Source organism: Anthonomus grandis, chromosome 1, assembly GCF_022605725.1.
Source record: "Anthonomus grandis grandis chromosome 1, icAntGran1.3, whole genome shotgun sequence".
Classification (NCBI taxonomy): Eukaryota; Metazoa; Arthropoda; class Insecta; order Coleoptera; family Curculionidae; genus Anthonomus; species Anthonomus grandis.
In genome coordinates this window covers 17,770,238-17,785,127 of record NC_065546.1, presented here as the reverse complement: position 1 = coordinate 17,785,127, position 14,890 = coordinate 17,770,238, and the positions used below count along the sequence as shown (strand labels likewise).

Below are 14,890 nucleotides of genomic sequence, written 5' to 3'. Positions count from 1 at the left end.
TGTTATCCTACTTGCTATTTGGAAATCTATACTTGTTACCAAAAAGTATAAATTGCCTCATTCTTAATATCTTAAATAAACCATTTTGGTGAAATGGTTTTGTTTAATACCTATTTAAGTCATTTTAACCTACTAAATACCATCTATATTATTAAAATAAAATTAATAATTACAATTAGATCCGTCCCTGGATAAACAGTCCTGCCACTCCTGCAAAGTGATTTTTCCATCCAAGTCTACATCGCAGGCTTTTGGAAAATTTTTGGCACACCTCTTTGGTTTCATCGCCTTCGATACCAGCCTCTTTATATCGCGAAATTCTCGTCTGTCCAGACTCTCATCCTTATTGGCATCAAGACTTGTAAATTTCCATTGCACCACTGTTTGGTCGATGGCGGTTTGTCCAAATTGCCGTTTATATTCGGAATGAAAGCTGTTTATTATATTGTTATTTAGCTGAGATTTTTCGGTAAGTTTACAGGCGCGGGTTTTTGTTTTTCGGTTTGGTGAGGAACGGGGTATTTTCCTTTTGCTACCCCCACCACACCTAAAATTAAAATAAAATTATTTAAATAAAATAAAGTTGAAGATTTACTAGCTTTACCTTATGGGCTTACTATCTGGATTAGTATTCTTCTCTTTTACTGTATCTGGCAACGGAATTCCTTCGGGAGTAACACACCAACAGAATCCAGATTCTGGATGGCATTGTCCTGGTTCATAAGCTCCATTTTTTTTACATCTGGAAAAGGAAAATTTGTAATCTATTTGATACACACCAGGATAATTTAATAGAGAAATTGAGTACAGAAACAGGACTCTTGTTCAATCCGTTGACTTCCAAAATTTCATTTATCTAAGAAAAAATTCAGAACAGTGTGGATCACTTAAAGCCAAGAAATTTATCAAAATTATCTGATAATTCCAAACTACATAACAATTTAAAACACATAATTAAATTACGTAATATTGCATTTGACTTTTATTTCAAGGTTATTTTTATTGTTAAATGGTTTTTGGCAATCAAAATTTAAGGAATACGGAAGCTATCCAAACACATTAAACTAAGTAAATACTTTTGGCTTCATAGTGGCTATCAACTAATTAATCGACTTCTTTGCTATAATAATAGTACTCGATTTTATGAAAAGTATTTTATCTCTTAGCTCCAGTATCATCCATTTTGAAATTTTTTACTCATGTTGCTTGCATATGCATTTATGATGTAACAACATTTTCCTCCTGTATTTACAATTGTTTTGGTTCTATTTGCATAACCTCAACCTAATTCCTTATTACCCAGTCAAATTTTATTTTTACTTTAAATAACCTTTTTCTGTGTGTAATGCTTCGGACACTTATAACTCAAATGTTAGTTTAACATAAAAGTTGGCAGACTCTTTTATCCTTCTAATAGAATCATCAGCTCTTTTATTTACTGGTTCTTTAGGTGTTTCAATAGTTTGTAACCTATAAAAGTTTGTTTTCCTAGCTTTTCGGTTCTATTGGATATAGCATCCTAAGTTGATGCCATCTTGAAGTTAGCCAGTGCCTTTATAGACTACCTGACAATCTGTTTGTTTGAGTCGTGACAGGTTTGCGAAATCTATAAAGAAATCCATTAGTCTTCCAAGATGTGTACAATGTCCTGTCTTTTTTGGTTTTTCTCCAAATATACTATTTTTCGTATTATTGCCGGACTTTACGCCTACATCGAATCTCAATAATTTTTACAGCTATACTAGTTATACTTTTCCTTGGATTGAAAATGAAACCTCTAAAAATATATGTGAGTCTCATTATTATTCTCACATATTCTAGATTTTTTTTGATGACCTATCAAACAAAAATGACCATTATGATTTATGTATTGGCTAAATATTTGTCCTAATTCTACTTCAATTTATAGTTTACTATTACCCTAAAGTGACCTTAGCTGGCTTATTCTCATTCCATTGATGGAATTCTTTTACATTTCCTTCTTACCAGTGTTAAGGTTTTTCTTCGTTATGATCATTAGACGTGTTTTAACTTTTGACAACCTTAACGGCTAAGGTCACAATTGTATTTCATGATAATGCTAAACTATTTTAAATGCTATTTCATACGCAAATCCTAAAATAATGCGACTTTTTCTTTTAGTGATAATTTTTAAGTTGCTTCCATTAGTAAGAATGAAATTGGATAATCTCTTTAAAGCTATAAGCGATAATTCACACTGATTTCATTTCTGATATTTCATTAACTAGTTCTTTCATTTTCCTTTAGGATATTCATGCATGTGTCCTTCAATTCTGCCCTTGATATAACATTTCTATGAACTGCAGATCCTACGACTGGTTGAGAAAAAAAATGAGTTTGTTTCCCAATCTCATATCGATTTCTGTAGTTTGCACAATGTTACTGAAAGCTTATTAGCGTATAAAATGCACATACGTCTAATTATTCATTGGGTTCAGTGCCATGTTAATATAAATAGAATGATTGAATTAAGTAATTTTAATTAAAATCCATAGGAAAAGGCTTAAAGCGTTGATACTTTCACAATTCCTATAAATATTTTAAATGACTTTTAAAGGCACTTTGGGAAGCTTTAAATAAAACGAAAACTAAAGAGATCTTGGGTGAAAGTTGAAACTGACAGTAGTTTTTAGTAGTTTCATTAGATTTTTATCTAGCAATTGATAAAAATGACTGAATAATGTGTATACATTTCTTCTTACCTTGCCTTAAACTTATACTGTGGAAAATCTAATTCCAAATCTTGCCATTCCAGACAAGACCGTTGCCTCTTGCAAGGACCCCGCTTAACAAATGTGACGTTTCCGTTTTGACATCTGACGCGTTCCAATTGACACCGGTTCGGATAGCTGAGCCCGTCCGAGCCGCAAACTACTTTTTGGTTATCAGATTTTTGACATGCTTTTGGTGTACATATGCTTGGCTGAAATTAAACAAAAGATGCTATATGCCTGATGTTATTTATAATAATATTTACTAATAATAATAATATTTAAGCTTTATACAAGGTGTTCTAAAAGACTTATGAAAAATTATACTGCGTTAACTTTAAAAATGTTCTTCTTAAATGAAAAACCATTTATATATCATTGCAAACCTACTCAAAAAACATTTATGCATTGCAGCAGTTGAAGTAAGACCTGAATCGATAGTAATAATTATCGCTAACTAATGTTTTGTCTTATTAAGACTCCTAATAGAGGAAGTGAACCTACTGCATTCTTCCTATTTATTCTAATATACCTGCTTAAAACTAGAAATGGAGAGATAAACACGGGCAATGCATATACTTTTTTAATTTTCTTCCCAATGCAGATCCTTAAAGCAAATATACGCTAATCTGGAACGCATTTATAGTTGATATTATAAACAAAAGTAAAAACGGCGCCATTTGACACCAAAAAAGCAAGAAAAAAAACATTTTAGTAAATCGTGCTAAAAATTGTGATCGTCAGAAACCGACTAATTCAGAGCAAGTATATATTTTTTTAAAGTCCAGTGATTTACCTGATGTTGGTCACCCAAAATCTAATAATCAAAATCTTTGTTAACACAAAGCTATTGGCAGCATACGAATTTCTGCTATGGAGACCATTCTGAACTATTGTTGATCTCTTCATATCATGTTAAAGAGGAGGCTAATAAGGGATATTTATTTCAATATAATAAAATCTGGCACATGAGATATTCAGGTGACCCCAGAACAACTAATTCTATCACAAACCCCTTTTTTTGTGAACTGAAGTGGGGTGAACTGAAGTTTCAAAGACAGTTAGTTGATGAGGTGGTGTAATATATAGTCTAAACCATTTGTTTTAATCGGTAAATACTTCACAGTATTTCCAATAGAAATGTATATCATCAAATATAACTAAAAAAAAGAGAATGCTTTAATAGGTATCACAATAGATTGACGAACCTTTCTTTAATATTACTAATAAAAATATTTTTAATAATTAAATATGACTAATAATTAAATTTAACGGACTTACCGTTACTCGACTTAAATTTAATGCAATATAAATATATTTATATAATGAGAAAATATCACAGTTCAGAATTTATATTATGTAATGATGACGATGTGTTAGCTTTTCATATCACCTTTGTCTACTATATACTTACTTATTGAAGAACATAAAATTTGTTGAAAAAATCTGGTTAATCCATGCTAAAACCAATGAGGTACTAAAAATACATGAACTTTCTTAATTGGTATTAATATAAAATAATAATAGCTAGTTTATAATTAGTTAGCTATAAATTATAAATATTAATGGTGTTATAAATATAATAAGTGTTAGGAACAGAAAAAACAATTGAATGATCAAACGTTGTCGAAGTGAAGCATCCATTTAAGCAAAAGATTAACTTTTCAAATTACATTTTTATAATTAATTAATCTTAATTGTTCTTCTTCTTCTTCCTCAATTGCAATGGACGCGCGTCGTATTTCGACGGCCGCCTAATTTTGTTGTTTATTATGGACCTATTTAATGTGGGTTCCGAACCACAAGTGCTTTTTTTTTTTAAGACAAACACAGACAACCATGCCCATGTCAGGATTCGAACCTGAGACCACACGATCGCATCGTGAACACCTCGGTACCGAGGCCGGCCGGAATCTTAATTGTTAATAAAGAAAAATGTTACAAATAATCCAGTTAATATGTATATCTTTACAATTCGTAACACTGTATATGGAAATACCTCAAATTTAACTGAAAATGCGCAATAAGATGAAAAAAATATTGGGAATTTCCAATATCTGTTTCCAATATCTGAGAAGTTAAAAGGTAAATATTTAGATTGCTTATTTCCTTCGCTATGAAGTTTTTTGCGAACAGTTAAATTTAAAAAAAAGAATCATTTGCGCTTGTAATTAGACCCTCCAGACTAGTCGCTTATTTCTAATTACTTCAATTTCAATTTAAAAAATTGGTTTACGATCTTTTTTTTTTAAACTTAGGTAGTAGATTAAGGAACATTCTCTAAAAAAATAATTATATTACTACTTTCAATCTTCTAAATAGGTATTACAGCTAAATGTGCATACATTTTCCATACATAATACCATAAACTTTTTTTATAATGTATGTATATTGAATACTAAAAAAGAAATAAAATAATGAGCATTCAGGTAATATATGAACTTTTGGTCAGATATTAAATCTATGAAACTTTGATGAAGCTTTTATATCGAAAAAAAAACTTATTATCGAGAAATAGTATGTAATGAATTAAGAAACATTAACCAGCTAAATTTAATGTACCAAAGACTTGGAGGTAGCGTGCATACAAAGACGATATATTTTAATATTGAGATATTTTTTTTTGACTTCAAAACTTTTCTTACTTATATAATCAAATGCTAAACCTGTTTTATCATGATTAAGTAATCTTGGAAAATCTTAGGCAACTTAGGCTGAGCTTACGATTTATTAAATAAGATACTTTCTTATATTAATTTTGCTTAATATCAGGAATACTGTCGATAAATGACCTTATTACTAAGATATATTTACAGTTATTACTTCATTATCTCAAATAAATTAAAACAATTCATCATAAAACTAAGAAACCAATATACTGTTAAAACCTATTAGAACTTGATAAAAATAATCATATATTACATGTATATTCTAGCATCCCGCCCATACCTGAGCAGTACAATTAAAAGGTATAATAAACAGTAATTCAGGAGACTTGACTTGATCTGTAATGATTTGATATGTAAACATTATTTATCTTCTTTCTGATAAATAATGTTTAAAGACTTAAAGCATGCAAAATATTATCATATTTATATTTATCCCTAATACAACAAACTAAAAAACCACCGTCGTGCGGAATAAATCAACAAAGGGCAATACATTTTCAAAAATTTCCTTAATGACGAATTCACAAGCTTGATTGACAAGACTTGAAAAAATCACATTAGATTGTAGACGTTTGATCCAATATTTTAAATATAAGTGTAAGTTTGTCTGGTAATCCACTAATAACCCACTGCATATTAGTAAAATGTTATATTTAGGCTCTTGAATATTTGCATGTGAACTGCTTTACACCTTGGTTTGCAAGTAACCACTTACATAAAAACCACCCTTCACTAAACCTCCCTGGAACTGCTAAAGTATAGTGAAAGTAAATTGTATGTGCTAAAGTAAATTGTAAGGTTTACAGTGCTTTCATTTCAAAACGATCCACCCTTAATAACTTTCTTAAAAAAAAAAAAAAAAAAAAAATATACAGGGGGAAGTTTAATTATGCATTTACTGAAGTTCTGTCAATCACCTCCTCACTTCCAGCTAACCTCACTTTAATATGTCAAATGGGAACCCCCATCGTGTGATACATCATAGTAAGATAGTAAGGAGCGTAAAATTCTCTATTCAACGGTCCCAAAAAAAATTTAATCGGCAAATGTGTAAGCAAATAGTTAGCGAAAATGTCTAGAAATAATGAATATTTTATTTAGGCCAAACTTTGGTATGTCAAATGGCTACCCCATGGTGTGATACATTATTTTAAAGGGCATTCCTTATGCTATCAATGGTTGGAAAAAAAAATAAAATTGATTGACCAAGAAGCAATTGAAGTGTAAATCGATAGGGTAGAAAAACAAATTTAATTAGTTTAACAAATTTATTTTATTAAATGTACAAAATGCGCGCCGTTATTAGCAAGACAATAAAAAAGCCTATTTTCAAACTCCTTACGAACATTGGCAAGGGTCTGCCCGCTAATTTCTCTGCATTCTTGAAATATTTTATTTTTTGAATTCTCAATACTCTCAGGTGAGGTTTTATAAACTTTGCTTTTTAAGTAGCCCCAAAGAAAAAAGTCTAGTGGGGTAAGGTCCGGAGACCGCGCAGGCCATTCCATTGCACCACGTCTGCCAATCCACTTTTCTCTCTCGAAAATTTTCATCAAGCCACTCTCGAACTACCAAAGTGTAGTGCGCGGGAGCTCCATCCTGCTGAAAATGTATATTATTTTCATTCAATAATATAGCACCATGTTGATCTACTTGATTTTCCATAGATTGGATGATGGAAGGGTATATTGCATTTTCTAAAAGGTTTAAATAAATTTCGCCAGTCAAATTTTCTTCCAAAAAAAATGGCCCGATTATTTCATTCCCATAAATTCCTGCCCAAACATTAATTTTTTGGGGATATTGGGTATGGCCTTCCCGAAAAACATGCGGATTTTCATTATCCCAGTATCTACAGTTATGTCTGTTCACCAGGCCATTTAAAAAAAAGGTCGATTCGTCACTGAAGCAAATGTTCTTCAATAAATGGGAATCGTCGTCAATTCGCTGGCACATCACTTCACAAAATTGAATTCTCCTATCAAAATCATGTTCTCCGAGTTCATGAAGAATATGAATTTTATAAGGAAAGAACTTTTTTTTTTTTAACTTTATGTACGGAACCAGTGGACATATTTGTTTAGTTTTCCGGCCTTTGGTATAGACAAAGTTGGATCCATAGCAAATTGTCCTAGTACCTAAACTTGGCATGCTTCATCGACAACTCTATTTTCATATTTTTTCTTATTGCAAATCGATCCCGTCTCTTCAAATTTTCGTATCAATTCTAATACGTATTTATGGCTCACGTTTTTATCTTGATACCTTTCATTAAATGCTCTCGCGGTTCTGCGAGCACACCGATCTTGAGCTCCATAAAGGAAAATTATTTCTATTCTTTCGGCTAGCGTATACACCATTTTATTAACTCACTGTTTTAACTAAAATTGAAAAATTGCACGCGTCAAACTGACAGTTTTAACAATAATAAATCGCCTGCTTTTTAAACGCCTTAAACATGTAAGGTATTGCAGTGTTTTTTTGTAGCTATTAGGTAGGTTTCGCAAAAAATATAAGTGAAATAAATACACATACAAAGTTATAAGACTGCCAAGATTTTTGGAAAAAATTTGAAGACACTCTTTTTTCTCGCAAATAACGGTACACATTCTTTACTTAAAAAAATAAATAATTTGTTTGAACTAAATGTACTGTTTGTTACCACACTTTTTAACTTCTAAATTGCTTGTATTTTTTTTTGATGATCTATTATAAAAAATGTAAGAATTTTAAAATGATGTAGGTACCACACTAAAAGTATTCATTTAAAATACCAAAGTTTGGCGTAAATAAAATATTCATTATTTCTAGATATTTTCGCTTACTATTTGCTTACATATTTACTGATTTCATTTTTTTTTATACCGTTAAATAGAGAATTTTCTGCTGCTTACTATGATGTATCACACTATGGGGGTTCCTATTTGACATATTAAAGTTAGGTTAGCTGGAGGTAAGGGGGTGATTGACAGAACTTCAGTAAATGCATAATTAAACGTCCCCCTGTATATTTAATTTGACTTTGATATTTAATTTTGAAATAAAAGCACTGCATATCTTGCTAGAATTGCAAATTTTCACTGAGTTCCATTGCACCATGTTTATTTATTGATTTTTTAAAATTGGGCCATAAAAGAAGAAATTACATTTTTCAAAAAATCCACATACAGTTATCCAATTAAATTTTCTTCCTCCTGCATTTCATAGAGCAATCAATTGGTCTGAAAACCATTCTCTGGTGTTCGTTAGATTTAGGATAATGTTTGTTAGTGATTGTGTACAACAAGTAATGTATTTACTATTTTTCTTTTAGTATAATTTGCCGAATTTATTTTAATTTACTTAGACCTTAAAGATCTCAAGTATGGTTATCCAAGATGACTATAAAAAATACACTTCATACTCTTCAAAGATTAAATGTTTAGTCTTCTTTACTTTTACTTTTTTAACTGTCTATATTTGTACAAATTAAGATTAAAGTACCAGCCGTATTATTATTGTAGGTAGAAGTTATTTTGGGTCACCGTCGAAAAACCAGTCGAATGATGTGTCCATTTCTTCAAAAAGATGCAGAGACACCGGTTTTAAAATATTTATTTGTGGTTATTATGATCTTTTAATTATTTCTCACTTTCCAAATATTAATGCTTTATTTGCTTAAAAGTTGTATTATTGTAAATATGGATGATATAAAAATAGTCTTTTATTTCTTAAATGATCAAGTTAAGAGGAGAAAAAGGAGATCAACATATCTGACATTCTAAGTTCTTTTCAAGTAAGGACATTTCAACAAACGAATATTAATGCAAAATTTCATCCAATATTATATGGGGTCAGTTGGCATAAGCTTAAAAGTATAAAGAATAAAGATTATATTTGTTACAATATATATATTTATATTTATATATACATTCTTAATATCCCTTGTATTAAGAATGATGGAAAAGAGAAGAAAAAAACTAGAAAAGTTAGTATCTGTACTTCACAGAAAATTTCGATTTGTTTGTCTCTCTATTTGTTTAAATATATTTAATTTTTTTTTTATTTAATTCACTATCTATTACCTGTTATCGAAGTGATTTGGCACATAAAATTAATATTCATTTTGGTCTTATACAAATAACTTTTCTTCTATAAAAGCTATTTCGTATATTCGTGAATCTAAAGGGTTAATATTTTGCCTGCTTGGAGGCAAGTGTATTTTCTCATTAATCTTAAATCTTTACACACAATGTGTACTTTATAATTACCTCGTCGTAATGAATAAATTCTCTGAAAATAAAATAAACGATTGGGAGATTGTTCCTCGTGTGCCAGAGCTAAATGTTAAATTCCCACCATACAAGTTTTGTCAATGATCAAAAAAAAGAAGAAGAAAAAAATGAGCTGGACCCCTCCCGTTGTGGATAACCCGAAGAAATTCGAAACGGGTATAATATCGTCGATAGCCGTTTCTTAGTTGCGAAATCGCAAAATCTCACGCCCTGTCGAGGTCGGTCGGATACAAAAAGGCACTTCTTCTTTTCGCCGCACTTTCGCAGAAACAAAGCGCTATGATTTATGCCGAACTGATCATATAATACATTTTAATATGGTTGTAAGTAATACCGAAGATTTAAATAAAACGTTTTATCAATGGATTTAAGTTGACCCAAGCATAAAATAAAGATTTTATATAGCATAATGTGATTTAAAAAAGGAGGATAGCTATGTCTGGTACTGTCAATGCTTATATTCTGATTTTACATTTGATATTCTTTTTGCTATTTTACAAATTTTTGCTCAGATTTCACTATCCAAAAAAATCAGGAAAGAAAATACATATGCAATGAGTTAAAATAAAAGTGCAACAACCCCTGATAAAAATTTATTTGTTAATAAATTGATTTTCCTTTTAATATACGCTATCCCGGTACCTCTACAGGAGCCAGTATAGTAAATCTCGGACAGAACCAGAGAGCTATGTTTTACAATGGAAATAGGGCAAATGGCGTATATATAGGGTATCCGAGACAAAAAAGTCTTCAAAAAAATAAATTATTTAGCCAAAAATGACCGAACACGTTAAATTTAATATTGAGGGGATGATTTATTGATAGAAATTGCGTTTTTCTGACGTCATCCCTCACCCCCCAGAGCCTTCAATGTCAATTTTTTTTAAAATAGGAATAAGACTCAAGTGATATCGTAAATTAAAGGTAGTTTCATTTTTTACATAGCACTATTTTTATTTTATCAATTCGTTCTCAATAAATATGAATAAATGTAGATCAAAAAATAAACCTTATTTTAAATGAAAAAAAAGTATCTAAGGCCTCCGTTGATCTCCATACAAAAATACAATTGTTGTTCAAAACGTCTGCGCACAGTAGGAAACATTTCGGGCGTTATTAACTGACATTCGTTAATAATTCAATTTCAAAGATCTTCAAGACGGTCAGGCTTTGAGGCAAAGACTTTAATTTTTAGATGACCCCGTAATCTAGTAGATCGGTAAGATCCGGAGCTCTAGCAGGGCATTCTACGGTACTTCTCTGGTCAATTCATCGTCCAGGACATACGCCGTTTAAAAAATGACGAACAGCATAATCCCAAACAGCATCATACATTCTAGGTATGTATTTTTTCAATAGGATAAACAGAAAAAAATAATAATTTGCACGCTTCTTTGCTTTGAAAGAAAAAGTTAACGAATTCGGTATAAATGAGACAAAACTATCAAATCGAGATTCCCTCTTTCCAAAGGACTAATATACCTCTAAATTTAGTTATTTTACATGTTGATCTGGTCGAAAAGTAATTAGGTACAGGATTGTCAAAACATCTAAAAACTATAGATAATGGAGTATTTGTCATAATAATGAATAAAATTATCAATATCAGTCGCAAAAGCAACCCAGTGTTTTTGTTGCCCCCACTGACTGTCAAATGAGTATAAGGCAACATTAGTTGCCTTATACTCATTTTCACAGGAGTTGACAGTGTTTAAGACAAGCGCGACAGATGCGAAAATGAACGCCTTTCTTTCAGTCGGCTTGGCTTGGCAGTAATGGCGTCATGGCGTGGGTTGTCCCTTTGTAATAAAAGTTTACACCTGTGAATTTAGGATTTATCAAAATTCGGATTATAACAACATTTTCTTATTAGATTTGAATTTAGTTTTAGTGTTCACTCAGTGATAGGAAGGATCTACTACGATCTAACCGAATTCATGGCAAGACCATATTTATTCATTTTAGTAGTAATGAATTATTTAATTTATAACTTGCTTATTTTAAAATATAATTTTAAGGTGCAGCATTACAAGCAGGGATTGGAAGCACAAAGAAAATTGACTGTATTTCACAATAGTTGCAAAAAACCAATGATTTTTTTTGTATTTTCTTAAACTTTTATTTATTGTTTGGTTTTTTACACATATATATGTTTTATCTTATATTTTTATATATTTTTTTATAATCAATATATATTCAGTTTTTATAAATGAGTTATTATTTCCCAAATACATTTTACCACACAAAAAAAGGATTACTGTAAACGTCCTAGATACGTCATATTAGGTCCAATACAAGACATTAAATGTCCTAAAAGTACGTACATATGACGTAAAATCCTGCGGAAAGTGGACGTCCTATACAGATCGTGTTTTCGTTCGTTACTTATAGGAAACCGCATAGAGGCGAAATTTTGCAACGTCGCGCGTGTACGAGTGCCTGCGACAGAGCACCGCCCCGGCTGGCCCGAGGGCGGGATTAGTAAACAAAATCTTTCGTGGGAGCTGCGTCGTTTGGCGACAAAATGTCCAAAATATTACGCGAAAATCCAGGCATTTTTAAAATATTTATTCTAATGCGGGCTTTACAGACATGACAATGTGTAAAACCCGCATAGAATTGTAATCTTAAAATGTTTAATATGCTGTGTTTTGCATATTGAAAATTAAAGCGTTATTCTAATAAAAAATAAAATATCAACTCTGATAAAAATATAATAAAAAATCAGAAATAAAACTCTAATAAACAAACTTAATAACATATGATTTTTTTAAATAAAAGGCTCAAATAAACCGCCTTCTTTCGCTAAACAAAAACTTAATCTATCGTAAAAGCTATTTCGCAACTCCAAAAGAGTTTCAGGTAAACTGGAATTGGCACCTTCGACAATTTTATTTCGCAACTCGTAAATTTGTTGGCCTACTAAATTCATGCTTGTAAATGGTCTGCTTAAGGTAACCCCACAGATAAAAGTCATTTGGAGACAAATCTGGAGATCTAGGAGGCCATTTAATATCGCCAGTCCCACTAATAAGGTGGTTAGGAATAGTATTTGTTAAAAATCCTTTTACCCTAGCCGCGTTATGAGCAAGACAGCCATCTTGCTGAAAATAAACCGATCCCAGGTCTACATTAGGTAGGATTTGAATGGCAGGAAGAACTTGGTTTTGCAGCAACTCAAGGTACTTTTGGGCGTTTAAAGTACCATCAATAAAAAATAGCCCTATAACATTGTCGCCCAAAATACCTGCCCAAACATTCAATTTCTGAGGATACTGGGTACGAAACTGAAAACTTCAATACCAATAACGAACAATGGAAGCATTGTGTTTGCCATGTAATGGAAAAGAAGATTCATCAGAGAACAAAATATTTTTTTTTAAATATTCGTTTTTATTTGCCTTTTCCTTTATGGTTTCTCAAAATTCCATTCTTCGCTACTGGTCTTCAGGAAATATTTCCTGAGTTTTCGAATACTTGAAACATTTGTACCCATATTTTTTCCAGATACGAGCAATAGTTTTATTGCTCATTCCCAGTTCCTCTTCAACACTTCTAGTGGACCGTGTCGAATCAAGTTCTAGGGTACTGCAAACCATTTCTTTCCGCCGTTCTATATCCTGGACCACTTCAACAGGTGGTTCTTGACGTTTTGTGTGGCATTTTTTACAATCTTGAAGACAAAAAGATGTCTCAAAATTTGTAACCACATTTAAAACCGTTTTTGCACAAGGAATCGGTCTATTCTCAAATGTCACTGAAAACAAATCTCTACATTGTACTGCCAAATTGCCTCCTTAAAACCCTTTAATTAGTTGAACTCTTTCGGAAGGGGTATAAACAGCCATAGTGAGAAAAACACGAAAATAACGCTCAAAAATTGTTAATGCAACGTGTAGTAATACAGCAAAGTGAGGTCTGCTGATTCCCGGTTCAAAAAATAAAAACGAAAAGTTCCGCCGCCTGCAAGCCGCAACCGAGCGGTGTTGCCATTATTTTGGGTAATACGTAGCTCACGATAACACGATCTGTATACGTCCATAGTACGTAATACGTCTTTTGGGATATGTAGTGGAGTAAATACAAAATACCTATTTAGAACGTCTCTGTGCTGTTTGAGATGTAGTGCTGTCCCATCTCCTTAAAACATCTTTTCATTTTCTAGAAGATTGTCATGTCGTTTATGTAACTTAGTTATTCTGGAGGTGCTATTAAGGGTACTGCTTTCATGGATCATTCGACTTTTCCCCTATTTAAAAATATCAACTGCTTTAACTATTCTTGCGGGAGTTATTGGATGTGATCCGGCATCACCTACGTTAAACTAAACATTTCTTCATATCAAAATTGGAAATAATAATACTAATCGTAAGCTGTATTCTATATTACTAAACATAAAGAAACAAGTTTACCTTATATCCAATTGCTGTTGCGATTTTTCTTACATTTTTTCATGCAAACTCTTATTTCGCACAAATGGATACCGCTTATCTAAAGAGAACCAAGCGCCAAAACGACTAAATTGAGCAAATGGCACCAAGCGACCTGTTTATCTGTTACCCGTATTTTGCTAAATACCCATATTAAAATAATACCCGTGGTATAATCTATGAGTAGATGAACCAAACGCCATTCAACTAAACACAGTTTCCTTGTTTATCTAAACCGATCCCAGGGACTGGTTCTGTTTAGATAATCTATAGACATCGATGTGCGTCGTTTGGTTCTTCCCGTATTTCTAACCTCAAAGTTATTATTCTGTTGTGTGGTTTATATATATTATTCAGTGTAAGTGCTGCAGTTTTTTTTGTTGGTGGTTGATGGTTTTAGAATTTTTTCATTCATCATTTCAATCAAAATGTTGAAAAGAAATCTTACCAGGTGTTTTCGTGGAATTAGCCCGCAGTAGTATTTAAGTAAGTAATAAGTAAATTTATAAGTTTTATTAAGTAGTATTTAAATTTAATATAGTACATAGTTATTTGTAACTTTTTTATAGAAAGTTGAAGTTTTACCAGTCAATAGTATTAACATTTTGGACTAAAATGACATTAGCAATAGCAGGGGTTTGAAAGAAAAATATTTTACCTAACCAAACTGAGATAAGTCAAATTGCAGAGAAAAACGTAAGTAAAAAACATAATTTAGTCGGTACATAAACACGACAGATAAAATATAATATAAAATAAAAGTTAGATATTTGTACGTTTAGTTT

General features: G+C 31.5%; 1 protein-coding gene across 3 annotated transcripts in view; it reads right to left on the bottom strand.

Annotated features, from left to right (window-relative positions):
* Nucleotides 1–14,890, bottom strand: part of LOC126737930 (SPARC-related modular calcium-binding protein 1) — a 98,456-nt gene that overhangs the window by 27,783 nt on the left and 55,783 nt on the right. For all 3 annotated transcript variants that reach the window (XM_050443037.1, XM_050443045.1, XM_050443055.1), the window contains exons 2-4: nucleotides 2,724–2,944; nucleotides 605–742; nucleotides 174–547 (exon numbers count right to left, since the gene is read on the bottom strand). In XM_050443037.1, the coding sequence (XP_050298994.1) occupies nucleotides 174–547; nucleotides 605–742; nucleotides 2,724–2,944 (733 nt within the window). The remainder of the gene's footprint in view (nucleotides 1–173; nucleotides 548–604; nucleotides 743–2,723; nucleotides 2,945–14,890) is intronic.